Source organism: Mixophyes fleayi, chromosome 5, assembly GCF_038048845.1.
Source record: "Mixophyes fleayi isolate aMixFle1 chromosome 5, aMixFle1.hap1, whole genome shotgun sequence".
NCBI classification, from domain to species: domain Eukaryota; kingdom Metazoa; phylum Chordata; class Amphibia; order Anura; family Limnodynastidae; genus Mixophyes; species Mixophyes fleayi.
In genome coordinates this window covers 60,092,768-60,109,076 of record NC_134406.1, presented here as the reverse complement: position 1 = coordinate 60,109,076, position 16,309 = coordinate 60,092,768, and the positions used below count along the sequence as shown (strand labels likewise).

At 38.0% G+C, this 16,309-nt stretch overlaps 1 protein-coding gene and 1 long non-coding RNA gene across 2 annotated transcripts in view; one reads left to right on the top strand and one right to left on the bottom strand.

Annotated features, from left to right (window-relative positions):
- HIBADH (3-hydroxyisobutyrate dehydrogenase) overlaps positions 1 to 10,199 on the top strand; it is an 89,958-nt gene extending 79,759 nt beyond the window's left edge. Inside the window, exons 7-8 of the mRNA XM_075212275.1 lie at positions 5,352 to 5,508; positions 8,877 to 10,199. Coding sequence (XP_075068376.1) covers positions 5,352 to 5,508; positions 8,877 to 9,035 — 316 coding nt within the window. The 3' untranslated portion in view covers positions 9,036 to 10,199. The remainder of the gene's footprint in view (positions 1 to 5,351; positions 5,509 to 8,876) is intronic.
- A 1,159-nt stretch (positions 10,200 to 11,358) lies between these two features.
- Positions 11,359 to 14,061, bottom strand: LOC142158375 (uncharacterized). Its single transcript, XR_012692760.1, has 3 exons — positions 13,557 to 14,061; positions 12,360 to 12,458; positions 11,359 to 12,044 (listed from the first exon to the last, which is right to left on the bottom strand). It is a non-coding gene; the product is annotated as an uncharacterized LOC142158375 (long non-coding RNA).
- Positions 14,062 to 16,309: the final 2,248 nt, after the last annotated feature.

Below are 16,309 nucleotides of genomic sequence, written 5' to 3'. Positions count from 1 at the left end.
GTCCCGGGTCTAGATCCCAGGTCATCAGACCCGGGATTTAGCACTGAACCATGACCTGGGTCGTCGGAGCTCGCCCCGGCAAAAACCCAGGTTTTGTGGCTTTGTGAATGGGATATTGGATAAGACTAAACCTGCACTCTAGGAACCGGGGTGTCCTGTAATTATTGTGTTCTGATGACGATACAGGAAACGTATAAGCATGCATATTCTTAAAACAATACAAACAGCTTTCATCCTTTAATCTACTTTCACTATTACATTTTTCCCATTGAAATTTTGACAACTGATTCATTGTTTTTTATTTCAAATTTTGTAACAATAATGGCTTTCTTTTATGTTATTTTTATTACTTCTGGGACAGTGTTCCCAATTGTAAACAGTAGCGCTCACACAGCACAGCCATTGGCAGCCTATTATGGGGACTGACAGACTGTCATCATTTTGATAGCTTCAGCAGTATATCTTTTGCACAGCAATGGAGCTCTTATGCAGAAAGTATCATATGTTCCCAGCCAATTTACAGGGAAACAGCAATAACATTTTATCATGGTTGAGAGCCCAGTAGCTGCTTCCTATTAAATTTGCCCTTTCAGATACCTGTCTCGGATTAATTTGTTGATTTCAAATGGAAACTCAGTCTTCTCCAATGAAGCATGACTTTCTAGGAAAGACTCGTACTGAATGACAATTATATTCCAGCCGGCTTTAGACCATTACATGCTTTGGTCTTAGTGGAAGACAGAGGAGTGCAGTAACTGATTTTAATACCATGTCTAATTTTCACTGTCAGTTATGTGGAAATCAGTAGAAAGAATACAAAAAAAAGATGAAATGCAAAATGCTTCTTGCTTGCTCTTTTAATGGTACACTTGCTTTAAAAAAGGGCTTAACACTACAGGTTTTCTGAAGAAAATAAAAATTTAGGTGTGGATGTGTCACGTTGAAAACTGGAGGTTTGAAATTGACAAGCTTTATTGCAATCTTCCCAATGACAGCCAGTACATTTTTAGTGGGATAATTAATTGGCAAAACGATAGTGTCAAGATTTGTTTGTGTTTCTTTTCTTTTTTTCTTTTTTTTTTGTGTGATTGTTTTTTTTTTCTTTTCTTTTTTCTTCACTCTACGCTAACAATTTATTTTCCTTGTGATATTTATTTGATGTTTATTAAGCTGTACCGGTATCTCGGTGCTTTCAAATCTAACATATTCTATGGCTGACGGATAGCAAAATTAAAATAAACGGATCCTGATGCTCGTTGAGTTAAAAGTTCACGAAATGTCAGTGCATGAGGAAATTTAGAGAAGACAGAAATGGGTTTGTCATTATGTTATACCTGATGTCTCATGCTGTAAACAATAAAAGGAGAAATGTACTTGAATCATGTTTAGTAGCATGTAACTATTTGTATGCTTTGTAGTCGTTGCAGATAATTTGTATTTGTGCTTTGGTGATATTTGTGGTTCCATTATCCAGTGTTGATGCAGATTTTCCCCACAACAGCCCTGCTCACAACATTCTATGGATTGTTAGACATAATGGGCGTACCCTGCCCTCTCCTTCACCATCCCATAGTGATGCAGTATAGATAGGCTCTTCCCTCTGCACGCCATTTTGAGCATGTTTCAATAGGGAAAATGGCATAATGTGCAAATTTAACATCAAAAAACTTAGGTTAGTTTTTTAGATTAGCTCAGTAACATGTCCGCAAATGTAAATCTGGAATCAAGCCAAATGTATAAAATGTTGGTGAATTTCAATTGAACAAACCAATTTGTTCTGCTTTACTGTTATTACCATTGATGGAAGGTAAAACTGATGCGAAGGTATTTTATGAACTGGAAAAGAAATATAGAGGCTTAGAAATTATTATTTTGCACCAATGCGCTTATCAGAGCATGTATTAGTGTGCACTCACATTCCGCAGATGGTTTACATTCACGGCCATGTATATACATGTATATTGTGGCCTGTGTTAAGATTTCTTTTCCTCTGTAAATGTTTTTTTGTTGTTTTTTTTTTTGTCCCATTCATGTCTTCATTAGTCATGAGAGTATAAAAACATTAGGGGTATAATTAATTTTATCTGTTACAATTGTACATTTCAGTGTTTTATTTATGTTTGTTTACATGCGCTGTAAACGGCAACCTATTGAAAGCAATGGCCGACGTTACCACCACCACAGAGGAAGTGTAGAAGTCAGGTTGTTTTGCAGGATAATGGCTCTGTCATGATTTGCTAAACCATAGACACATCCCTATATGTGCGCTCTCCATCCCTTGTCATTAGACTCGCTTGGTCCACAAATAGAAATGTAATATGCAGCACTTGGTGTAGCGTCAGGCATATTAATTTTGGTTAGCCGGCATTTATTATGGCGCGCCCTGGTCTACGTCTAGCCTTCTCTTCCTATCGGGATCACCAAGGTTTTGCTCTCCTCAATCAATGCCATCTTGTTTTGCTATAACAATGGTTCAAAAGTGTAAAAATAGGACAATTACATCACAGAAGAAGAAACTGATTTTCTGCATATAATATAAAGATAGCAGGTAATAGTGAAAGTTCTGTATATTTAAACATTTGGAAGATTTTCCATAGATAAAATGAACCAAGGCAGCTTATTACTGCATGCTAATGGTGTTTAATGATGGTGGGGTTTTGAGGATATATTATGGGTCATGAAACTCTGTTAGTAGGGACATTTTATGATGTATTCTTGGATAGCTGCAGCAGTATTTTAGAGGCATTGATCTGAAAACTCTATTTGTGCGTATCCTTAGTCATTCTGCACATAGAACGTCTTTACCTGCATTTTGTAGTTGCGTTTATTAACATGAATAATCATTGCCATCCTGTTTGCTTGGCCAACGTAAAATGATACATCAGTCATAGGCTCCAGTGGAAATAAAATAAAACTACTTTAGATTTATACATAACAAAACATTATTTTTGGAATAAACACTCTAACACTCGCAGCCAGTTATTGTTGACCCAGCTATTTCGTGAGAAATGGTACATATATAATATATGCTGCTTTATAATGCAAGGACAGATATACCAGCAATAGCCATCTAGACTGATGTGTAAATTGCTAGTCCTACTATTATTCTAAATTTTAACTTATCTAACTATTAGTTAGTTTTCTGAAGCATTATCCTATATTTGCTTTCCCTCGATTTAGATATAAAACTCCAAATTATGTAGTTTAAAATTATTTAAAAAGTTTTTTATATTTATGCAAAGTCGCTATTGTAAGAGTGTATCTATCGTACACAAATATACAGTTGAAGGACACATTGCCCAGCATAAAAATACAATATATTATCTAGCCCCTATGACAGTACAGTATACAGCTTCAGTGACCAATAGATGACCAGATTTTCAGCTCAAATCGAATACCTGCGGAATGCATGGGATTACTAGAGGGCCTCTGCACGTGGGCTGCCAGAGCATCACATCAGCACAAGGGACAGACACATCCGGACAAGATGCTACCAAACTTGCAAGCAAAATATTCGGTATACCTGATGGCAGGTTAATGTGTTCAGAGCCACCCTCTCATAGAGGATTCTGTAAGTCCAAGTCTGCTGTCAGACATTTTTTTAAATATTTATCTAGAGCCAGTTTGGTGAGTTCAGGCCAGAAATGGGAACTATAAAATTTTGTTTCTGGCCCAAGGTATCCTGGATCTTGTGGGCCCAAAACAACGGGAGAGCCACAGGTTGCTTAATCCTAGATTAAAATATCTATCCAAAATTATTTTTGGCTGTAATATAAGTGCCTTCACTAAGGGTGAGATTCAATTATCCGCAATGTGCCGCTGAACATCACTGCAATGTTCGGCAGCACACCTTGCCGGCTTTTACCATAAGGAATCTCCGCTTATTTTATGGGGAGCGAGGATAAATGAGTGGAGATCCCATCCTCAACATTGGCTCCATGTGGCTCCGGAAACACATTGCGCTGAATTGAATCTCCCCTTAAGTGTTTTGTGCAGAAATAGACAAAATGTACATGTTACTAGTATTTATTTTCAAGAGGGCTAAACTCTGCAAGATAATTTCTTGGCCAGAATGAACATGATGTTTTGCCATAACTCAGTGATAGAACAAATGATGTTTCTGCTTGGCCAACCTTTGTTTTATTAGGATCAGTAACCTTATCAGCAGTTGACCCAGAATTATAGTGCATGTCTGCGAATAGAAGGAGACCATATGTCACATCTCCGTGTAGACCACTTCCTGGGCAGCATTGTTTGATCAAGATTTAATAATGAGCGTATGCAGGAGCTATACAACCGAGAGCTTTATCTGGGTAGAATCTTGGTTTTACACTGTCAGGATTCACCCATATCAGCGTACCTGCTCGGCAGCTGACATCAAAACCAATACAAAAGGGGATTTTGTTTCCTGTGCGATCTATACATGTATTAATGCACATCTGTTTCTGCATGTATAGAATGTAATTCTGTTTTAATGAAAGTGCTGGAGAGCTGCAGTGTTGAGTAGTGATTATGTGACCATACTTATGTTTTAGAGTTCACTCTTTAAAATTGCTGTTTATAATCCACATATTATTCTTGGTTGTGCAATACTTAATACGTGTGTCTTGACATAGAAGCACTATTTTGCTCTTGTTCACTTGTCACATAACTCCATAATGCAATACATGGCTGTTAATGATGCAAACACACCTCTAAATGTCAGAATCACTTTATACACAACTTTTTATTTGCACTGTATTTGCATACTCTTGTGGCTTATTTATTATGTTTTATGCAGTGCATCACGTACTGAGTCTGAGAATCTGACACACTATCACAACAGTGTTCTATAAAGTATTTACTTTGCTGAAAGCCAAATAATTTAATGCCAACCAGCATGTCATGTCATTGACCAATGTACCTTCTATTAGTGTTATTAGTTATTGTTATTCGTATTACTAAACTTATTATTATTTTATCTATATATGTTTTTTTACCCAAGTTATTTTTGAAAGCACACTACATGTGTCTACAGATTTTTTTGATCATCTTGTGCTTAACAAGATATCTATGTATAAAATGTAATAATAATAGTGTGCTAAATATTTCCCACCAAAACTGTTCAGGTAATTGTGTAATATATGAGCTAAACCCATAAATGGGAGTAGTAAACAAGGCTGCATAATACCACAATGATAGATTTATGTCTTTTAATTTATATTGGTTACTCGATCTTCCATATCAATACTCTACCATTTTTGGACACATCATAAAGAGTGAAAAATGACATTGTGTTTCTTGTGTGTAAAATAAGTCATCCGTGTCTGGATGCATTCGGACATTAATACGCTTTCCTTGACCCTTTATAGATTAGGGCTTGACCCAAAGCTGTTGGCCAAAATCCTGAACATGAGCTCTGGACGGTGCTGGTCAAGTGATACCTATAACCCTGTTCCAGGGGTGATGGAAGGCGTGCCCTCGGCCAATAATTACCAGGGTGGATTTGGAACAACTCTTATGGCAAAGGTAGATTATTATGCAAATTGCTGCAATTCATTTCACTGTGAATACAAATTCGTTACATTGAATCTATCTGTTTTATTATGTTAAGAAAATATTAAAGTGCTTAATCAATTTCAGTGTTTTCGGGTTATCGTTCTATGTAGCTAGGGTCTCCCTCGAGATAAAGGTCACTTTCTATTGTATGCATTGTACAATCAATCAAAAGTTTAATTTATTTAGCTTTTGCATTCTTCTATTATCATTCGGATTTCATACTGCAGAAAACCTGTATTTAAAGGGTCAGCAGCCCTTGGAATAAGAAAACTAGGAAAAAATGTTTTTCTAGTAATATGGAAGATGAGTGGTTTGGGGGATATCCTTATGGGTGATTCCACAGCATCCTCTAGAGTTTTACACTGCACTCATCGAAGGTAAGCACAGCATTCCAAAGTTCTGAATAGTAATTAATAGATCACAATCAAAAACTGTATTAATCCTGAAATCGGGACCATTTGTACTGAGTGCTCTATTGATCACTGTTTATGCTGCCTTCACCTTCTGGTGAACATAGTGCAGCATCACAAGTGGGTGTAAATTCACCTATTACTATATATCCTTACAGTGATGGGACAGTGCATTATAATTATTCAGTAGTCACCCTCATCAAACAATCCAAAGGGGATTTTGTTTATGTACGGTCTACAGAAATTATTGTTCTGAGCAAATTGGTATGAAACTGCTTCTTCAAAAATCTTATCTCAAGGTATTGTGCTGCTGTTAAAATTCAGATTGCTAGTATAATTAAAGGGAAACAAATTGTAGTTAATAACTTATTTGAAGAAAAAAAATACTTCCCATTATTACTTTTGTTGGGAATAATTTTTTGTGTTAATGCAAATGTTGGAAAGCAAATAAATACAACTGTTTTCTATTATGGCACCCCTTTATTGAGAGAACTAAAGTGTTCTATAAATGGGTTAAGTACTTAGCGTCTTATGTAGAGTTGGACCCAAGTCCAGCTGATCAGCGCAAGGAGCCAAGGATCCATCTCAGTTTACACTTGGACTGAGATGGATCTCCACGTTGCACCTCTCTGCACTTAGAGGTGCAACGGGGAAGGTACTGATCAAGCCTAGCAATGTAAAGGCATGTTAATGCTCTTTACATGCTATGCTGAGTTGAAAACAGCCGCAAATAGGTCTCTAGGAGATGTATGTTTTGCTGGTACTTTCTCCTGGTGCAACAGACTTTGTTGTGTTTAAAAAAAGGTGTGCACCCCCTCCCAAACAGCTTAACCAACCCTTGTATTGTTTGGAGCAGAAGCACAATTTTGTTTACATTAATTTACCTATCTGCTTTACAGGGCCACTGTGACTGATGCACTTAAGTGTATCATGCACACCGACCCATAAAGCAGATAAAGAGGTGTGTCCAGGCATATTGCATAGAATCCAACGGATTTAAAGATTCTTCTGACTTGGAATCCTGTGTAAGTTACAGGATGCAATTTACAGTGTAAATTGCAATGAACTCTACATCAGGCCCTTAGTGTATATTTTGTATAATTGATACAACTGGTGCTGTCCATTGATGCACAGCAAAAAATGTTTATCTCAAGATGTAATACTATTGAAGTGGTGTTGTGTAGTTCAAAAAAAAAATGGGGGACGGTGGGCTGTGGTGTTTCATAGCCATGTTTCACTTAAATGTTTTCAATTTAACTTATTTTAATGTTCATGGATGCTTTTTATCATATATAAACCTTCATAAAACAATTATTAAGTATTTTGATTGTTGCCAACAGCAGTACACTTCCCAAACTGCTGGAATAGAATTGGGTGTAGTCAATATGTTCAACAGAGATCAATCTGTGTGTTTATTGTACACGAAGACATACCTGGGAAATTAAGAAAATATATAAAAATAGTACAACACAACTTTAAAGATCATGCACTAAAATGACATGCATTTGGTTAGCTAAAGCCGAATCTTGCTAATAATTTTTACCAAATTTTCCAAATTCTGCACTTATTGCATTCCTAAGAGCCACCTACTTTAACAGATAAACAGGATGGTACACTATATGGACAAAAGTATTCGGACGCTTGACCATTACACCAACAGGGAGTGTAATGACATTGTATTCAAATACATATACTTTAATATGGAGTTGGTCCCCCCTACTGCAACAATAACAGCTTCCACTCTTCTTGGAAGGCTTCCACAAGATGTTGGGAGTGTTTCTGTGGGAATTTTGCCAATTCATCTGTAGAGCATTTATGAGGTCAGGCACTGATGTTGGACGAGAAGCCCTGGCTCGCAATCTCCGTTCCAGTTCATCCCAAAGGTGTACAATGGGGCTGAGGTCAGGGCTCTGTGCGGGCCAGTCAGGTTCTTCCACACCGAACTCCTCAAACCATGTCTTTGTAGTCCTTGCTTTGTGCGCTGGGGCACAGTCATGTTGGAATAGAAAAGGGTCTTCCCCAAACTGTTGCCACAAAGTTGGAAGCATAGCATTGTCCAAAATGACTTTGTATGCTAAGCATTAAGATTGCCCTTCACTGGAGATAAGGGGCCTAACCCAAACCTTGAAAAACAGCCCCATACCATTTTTTCTCCTCTACCAAACTTCACAGTTGGCATAATGCAGTCAGGCAGGTAACGTTCTCCCGGCATCCACCAAACCCAGACTCGTCCATCTGACTGCCAAATAGAGAAGCGTGATTCGTCACTCCACAGAACTGATTTCCACTGCTCCACAGTGCAGTGTCTTTGTGCTCTACACCACTCCATCCGACGCTTGCCAATGGTCTTGGTGATAGGGGGCTTGCAGCTCTTCAGCCATGAAAAAACCATTTCATTAACCTCCCGCCGCACATTTTTTTTTTGTGATTACATTAATGCCAGTGAAAGTTCGTAACTCTTCAACTATAGAATCAGCAGAGCGTTGGGGACTTCTACGCACCATGAGTCTTAGCAGTTGTTGACCCCGCTCTTTGATTTTACGTGGTCTTCCGCTTCGTGGCTGAATTGCTGCTGTTCCTAAACGCTACCACTTTCTAATAATATGACTTACAGTTGACCGTGGAATATCCAGCAGGATGAAATTTCCCAAACAGTCTTGTTGCAAAGGTGGCATCCTATCACAGTACCACGCTTCAAGTCACTGAGCTCTTCAGAACGACCCATTTTGTATCTGACATGTTTGCAGCTGGAGTCTGCATGGCTAGGTGCTTGATATTATACACCTCTGGCAACGGGTCTTATTGAAACACCTCAATTCAATAATTAACATGTGTGGCCAAATACTTTTGTCCATATAGTGTATGTTGCTATGTTTCAATGCAGGCTTTGTGTTTTTGTGTTAACTTTTTCTTCTTTTTAATTTGTAGGATCTGGGTTTAGCCCAGGACTCTGCCACGGACACTAAAAGTCCAACCCCGCTTGGATCACTCTCACATCAGATATACAGACTAATGTGTGCCAAGGGCTATGCCCAGAAAGACTTCTCGTCTGTCTTCCAATTTTTACGTGAGGAAGAAAGTTTGTAAGCGTAGTCATTAAAAGTATTGTTTTCAAACTCTGATTTTGAAAAATGCCTGTTTAAATGTAAAGGTAGACGGCAAAATGAAAGGACATAGGTCAGAAAATCTTTGCAGAAGTGATTATATTTCCTGGAGAACACAGCTATCTATTTCTGGAATAGTATTTGAATGGTAAAAGTGGATAGGCAATTATTTAAATTGCTGTGTGGTAAAGTTCCAAAGCCTGCCTAATGGTTCTAGTCACCAGTAACTCAGCAAGTTCAGGGTTTAAGGTCTTTGACTTTGGATCACAAAACAATCTGTTTTTCTATAATTGTCAATGCATCATGCTGTATTTAGATGAAGTGTGTTTCAGTGATAAAACAAAGGCATTTTCTTCTGGAGGCTATTGTGAAATAATAGTCTTTCAACAAACAAATAGAATAATATGTATATGTTTTCTTCTTTCACAAGGTCCTGCCACAATAACAGATATCTAGTTATTGTAAACCAAGATTAATAACGTTTGTGTAAACTCTTAATAAAACATGGTCTTACAAACCTTTTTCCCTTTTTCCCAATAATTGTCTTGTGATATCATTATTGTGCACTTCTCAGAACAAATGTGTGCTATGTATTTGTTACTATCCTGAAGTCTGTTAATTGTTCGAGTTTGAGGGTTTAGGTTCTTTTTTTGTCCGATATCACTCTCTTCACCCCCAAACGCTGCTTTCTGTGAGACTGACCCTTGTGTACTTCAGAACGTCAAACTTCTCCAGCAGCAACACTTGAGGACTTCACCATAATAAAGGGAACTCTGTAATAAATACGGCAGCCTTCCATGCCAACATCAGTTCAGCCACATTTATAGAAACACCAGAAACTACACTGGCCCTGCCCCTGTGCATGAAACATCCATCCACACTGTGCATTTCTACAAAGCAACTCTGTCTAGCTGTCAGTCACACTCTGCCTCTTTAGTTTGAGAAACTCCTCCCCGCTAGTATAGTAACCTGTTACAGAAAAGGGACACTCCAGTTTTTTCATGTACAATATTCAACGTTATAATACACAGCGTTTCCTATATATTCATGTCAAATACTCGTTTTATTTCTTGCTCTTTAAGCTAAGAACATTTATTTTTAACAAATGTAGTTAATGTTTAGGTTAAATAAAGTGGTATCAAACCCATGCTTTTTTCTCTGCTTCTGTTTTCCAGCGCATACACACACAACATGGAGTCAATGGCTTATGTACATTCACTTATGTTACATAAAAGTATCAATCAGACATTGGAGACAGAGGACAAATACATGGAAATGTATGCATACCTTCCAACATTTAAAAATAAAAATAAAATGAGGGCAGACATGTTTCTTTTTGGGAATCTGAGAATCTGTATAGTCCCACCAAATATCCAGTCTCTTGAGAGGTATGTTTATAGTGCAATTATATAATCCCCCTTTTACACAGAGCAAAGCTAAGTTGACATGTAGACAGAGAATCAGCAATAGTAATTTGCAATGATGGGAACAAACCAGTCTTATAAAGTAGGAAGAAGTCTTTACATTTTCAGGTCTGGTCCTCATTGGAGTCAGTTATGGATGGATGGATACTGGATGGAGAGGAGGTCCCTAGTGAGCTGCATTCTGTTTGATAATACAAACATAGTTGTCCCACATTGGGGGAGGAAAAGTCCCATGAAAAGTAATTGGAATCGTAAAATACAAGTTGGCTTTAAAAGACAATAGTACAAATTCCATGCAGAAGATTAGCATCAACCTTAGCACAAATTTATGGCATTCACAGTGCAAGAATTAGCATGAACATATGTGGTATCAATTCAATGCAGCAATGAAGATATAAATTCAGCATTTTGCCATGTGACTGGTAGCTGTTCCATGTTAAAGGTTAGCAGGTAACCACTCAAACTTTTGACAGACCTAATGTATTCACATTTAGATCTAAATGCACGCACCCTAAACTAGCAAATATTATGTAATAAGACACCATTGAATGGAAAAACACTGTGATCATAGGGATTAAACCTTGGGTATAAACCTGTACTCTGTCCAAAAAAGAAGAGTTAGCACAAATTTTGTAGTGATATTGAGTTATACCATAATAGGAGTAATGAAGATAATGTCTCTCTCTGGAAGAAGATAATGGGAGAAGTAGCCCCAATAAAAATAACAACTATGAATATGAAGAAGAAAATAGGAGTAGTATTCCCAGCAATAGCCACAATATATATATATAGATGATGTGGGGATTAAGTTTTAAGCCATTCAAGCCAGGACCTCTAGCTCAGGTGGGCCAATGTACTTGCTGTTCAGCCCCTTGCATGGTGTGGTGCACTATTAGCAGGTTACTCACACTCGTGGACACTGACCAGTTCTGGAGACGGGGTGGGCTCTTGAAGTAGGGATCAATGACTTGGGTGGTTCCTCAGTGGCTATCCACACTAGGTCAAAAAAGTACTAGTAGCAAATGCAGGCACTTGGAATGAGTTGTGCTATGCTACAGATAACTGGAATGATTCATGATTCCCTCTGGACACCTGGACTGGATGTGACCTTGCTCTTGACCAGTTTCGGACTTCCTCTGGATCAGATCTGGACTCCCTCTTACAGCTCGCTTTCTGACACTGGCAGACTTCACTCTGAAAATAGCAGCTCTAACCCTGATACTGGAAGTTCCCGCTGTGATTCTTGTAGCTCTGTCTAGTAAACTGGCAGCTTATTCAGTCTCTTTATACTGGTGTTGCCCTCTCTATGCTGCTCTCTGCAACTTCTCTAACCACAGAGAGGGCTCTATACTCACTGTTAGACTTACTGACTTCATCTGCACCTTTTCTCTTTCTCCATCGGTGCCTCTCAGGCAGCGGTCCTGGCAATGGCTGCTCCTACTTCTTTCCTGGCCCCATTACTGTGCTTCTCCTGTTTCTCTGGTGCCAAACTTCACAAGTGGTGGGCTGTAATGTCACTTATGGTCTTTCTGCTACTTGGGCATGCTGGGATCTCTACACTCCTAGACCTGGGTCAGGGGTTTACATAGATGATCAAATCCAAACCAATAGTTCATTTTTCCTTTGTTACAATTAAAAATATGGCTTTATAGCACCTTGCACTTTGTATAGTTTACATCTGCTAAAAGTCTTTGAACTATATATTGACATCCTAATTCAAATGAAGAGAGTAATACAATATTTTACATGTGCTTCTTCTTTAGAATAAATGAATATCTCTCCAATACCATGTACACACATAAATATATTGTAAATACCGACACACATACATACTGCATATTATATACATACATATTGAACACAGATACAACGGCCAGACATACCTGGTCTTCCTGGAGCACACCGTGACCAGTTAGGAAAATCATAAGTGATGCAAATTTCCTCCATGATTCTTGTCCTCTAAGTCCCGCTCTCACTATTAGCTGCAATGGGTAGAATAGTAGGTCTCTGACAACCAAGCTTTGAAGATAATGCTGTCTTAGGCTATAGACTAACTCCCCTGCCCCTTACTTATCAATACAAATGTGCTGCTTCTCTGTTAACTCTACGCACACATTGCGCCTATTTTAGCTCCTCAGAAAATGAAGCACTTCCCTGACTAATAAAACAGTAGTAAAGTGTCTTTACAAAATAGAATGCACTTGCTTGATTACACATTTCCTCTTATAAAAAGTTTGAATTTGCTTAAAACAAAGAATACCACAATTCTACATATTTTATATAGGACACAGTGCCAGCTATTCTCTGGTCTCAGGTCTGTGCCCAGGAAGGATTGTCAGTGAGACAATGCCAGTGTCAGAAAGATCAAATAAACCAGTAATAATGCCCAACAAGATATAATATCCCTCTGATCATTTCAAGCAAAAACAAATTTACCATAAATAATGCTTCCTCAACAAGATCTAATATGTCATTAACAATTCCCAGTAATAACTAATGCAAATCTTACAGTCCAGCTATATCTAATAGGTATAATGTCTGGGTGATCATGCCACAAGATATGCCAGTCATAATGCCCAATGAGGTCAAATATGTCAGTGATTATTGCCCATGATAATATTTAGTAAGCTGCTCAGTAGTAGCAATGCCCATTAGTAGTGGTAATCTTAGTAGATATGATGCCTATCACTTCCATTAGTTGCAGTAAAAACAACCAGGATTCCTATTACTTGCTGTATTGCCCATCAGTATGCTCGTTAGTTGTAGTAATGTCCAATGTACACCCCTTTGCTGAAGCAATGCCCATAACGGGTGCCTATTAGTTGCAGTAATGATTATTTGTTGTGATAATGCCCATTAAGATGTCATTTAGTTGGAGTAATGCCCACCAGGAAGCATATCAGTACAAGTAATTATTACTAATTATAAAGTACTGCATATTATTTATTAACATATATAGTTTCAGCATAAGGAAGTATGGGTATGAAGAAACAGACAAAGAGATAAAAGGGGCCCCGCTTGCAAGCTCAGATACTATAGATGCTACTAATTCCTATTTCTATTAACTATTTTGTACTTACCCGCATGACGCTGTGTTCTCCTTCTCCTACTGCTCAGTCAGCCGTCACCTCAGTGGCAAATTAAAAGGCTGAACATCAAGGGATACCTGATATGAATTGCTACCAACTACTTGTTTATACCTGGAAATCATTCTGATGGATTTTAAAAAGAAGAAAAGTTAAATAAAAATAATTAAAAACAGTTCGTCAAGATCCTATATCTGTAATGGCAAATTTGGGCCAGTTAACAGGTATGCAGTGACAGTACACAGCGTGTAAGTGTTATTGACTGGTGCAGGTCACCTGGTAGGTGCTATTAGAGGGACTGATTTGTCATTTGACAACGTCCCCTGATGCCAGGTCACACATTCACCACTTTAACAAATAATAATGAGGAAAAAGGCAATTGAAGGATTGTGAAATTCTTTTTACTATTGAGGGCCAGTGTATCAGTCTCTTGGATAGATTTGTTTCTTATGTATCTTTTAACACTTAATTAAAGATCACTTCAGTGAGAAAAATTATGATCAATATAATCTCAACCTTTTGTAAAACATTTACGGTTATTTAAACAATTATTTCTAAAATCCTACATTGACCTTTCTTTACAATATTTATTCTACGTGGCTGATGGACGATATAACTTCCTGGCAGTTCCTTTGGAAGATGTTTTGTTAAACATTTGGTATCATTAGTTAGGTTTACAAAGTTAATTTCTGGTTTATTCTAACTATTATTTTCCAATATCCCTCATTTAAATAATTTAAAAACAATGAGGACCCTCTCCTACACAAATACCTATACATCTACATAGCATTTCCATATTATAAGGCCAATTATATTTTTTTTATTGATCAACTGCTCCCTCATAAATACATTTATCTACTTTTGGAATAAATTATTTTATGCTTCTGGCTCTTTATGTGGTGGTCTGACCCAAGAAGACACATTAGCACTGCCCAGATGCTTATATCTGACATGGAGGAGTGTGGATAGCACTGGTGGTGTACTCTGTGTAGTCGCCTCATTAATAGACTTGCACATAGAACAGGCTTGATACAAATTAATTATATATACTACAGTGTTATTAAGCAACAACTTATATTCTAGATGCACTCTCTTGTCATTCTATCATATGCAGTATGTCCTAACTCTGCTAAACCAGTCCATCTAATAGCTGCCTTTAGGTTAGCTATGTTCTTCACTGGTTAAACCCCCAACCTATATCTATCTATCTGACAAAATAGACTGAAGCAGCAGCATTATCCATGTTATCTGCACAACACTGTCACTGTCCGTGAGTCCTCCTGATCCTCAGACCAGCGGGCACTGCAGCAACAAGCCCCTCAGAAAATAGGCCTTAGTTCTGACAACAGAGCCTCCCCAAGTCAGTGGTGCAAGACAGCTTCCAATTTTCAAAATGCTACCTATGAATAGTCACGAGTTTGATTCCCGACCATGGCCTTATCTGTGTGGAGTTTGTATGTTCTCCCAGTGTTTGCGTGGGTTTCCTCCGGTTGCTCCGACTTCCTCCCACACTCCAAAAACATACTGGTAGGTTAATTGGCTACTATAAAAATTGACCCGTGTGTGTGTTAGGGAATTTAGACTGTAATTTCCAATGGGGCAGGGACTGATGTGAGTGCGTTCTCTATACAGCGTTGTGGAATTAGTGGTGCAATATAAATAAATGGTAATGATGATTATAATATTTACTGTTTAGGCACAGGATATTACATTGGGCCTCATGTAAAGTTGGAAGCAATTTCCATCTAAAACACAGATAGAAATTGGCAAAAAGACACATTTTACACGGGTATGTTGAGTTACAGACATCTAAGCTGGCCGTCCTCAATATTAGTTCCTGATAGCACCAGTGATCGGGCACCCCCAAGTTTCCTGTCTCCTGGCAGGCACAAATGCATCTGAATCTCAGTCTACATGTCGCATTTGCTTCACACGCCCTTACATGCACCCTTCTTCCCTCGTTCCGCCTCTTCAATCGTAAGGGGCTATAAGTGCAAGATGCGTCTCAGTCTACATAAGACTGTAAACGTAACTAGTGTTTTGTGGGCATGCACAGAAAAAGTGCATCATATGCTAAAAACGCAGTTTGCGTCCACCTCTATGTGAGCCCCATACAGTGTAATTTCTCCGTTAGCGGCTGGCATGGCGGTGCCATTTAGGGTGACATTGCTTTACCATTTGGGAAATGTATACTATAATGTTTAGGTATCACTGCTTGCATTGACTATTTTAATTTACTAATTTCCATAATATGTTGACAATTCTCAGAAACACATTTACTCTTATTTGTAAAACAATTAAAATGTGACCATTTGGAGAAAAAAATAATTGAAGACTGTTGGAGTCCAGTTTTCCCAAAGGGTTGAATTCTATTCTAAATACAAATAGGCTCTTATTATGTAAGATATGTTCAAGTGAAACAGCTAATTAAAAGCTTTTGCCAAGTTACAGTTGACAACAAACACAACCTCAAACATTGTGTAGTGAAATTAGAAGATACTAGTAGCATTTAGTAGCTGATAGCTTTTGACCCTTTTTCTTTATGGATAACATGCCTGAATTTTATACAGATTCAATTAATTCTTGTTGCATGTTTAGTGCTGACGCAGTAGGTGCCCATACACATAATATAATTTTATGTCTAGTAAGCAGTCTGAGGCTTATTCAACTCCAAACTAAAGTGTGTTGTACATGAAAACAATCCGAGTGGTTTGTGAGTTTGAATATATTCTGTACTTCTTATGATT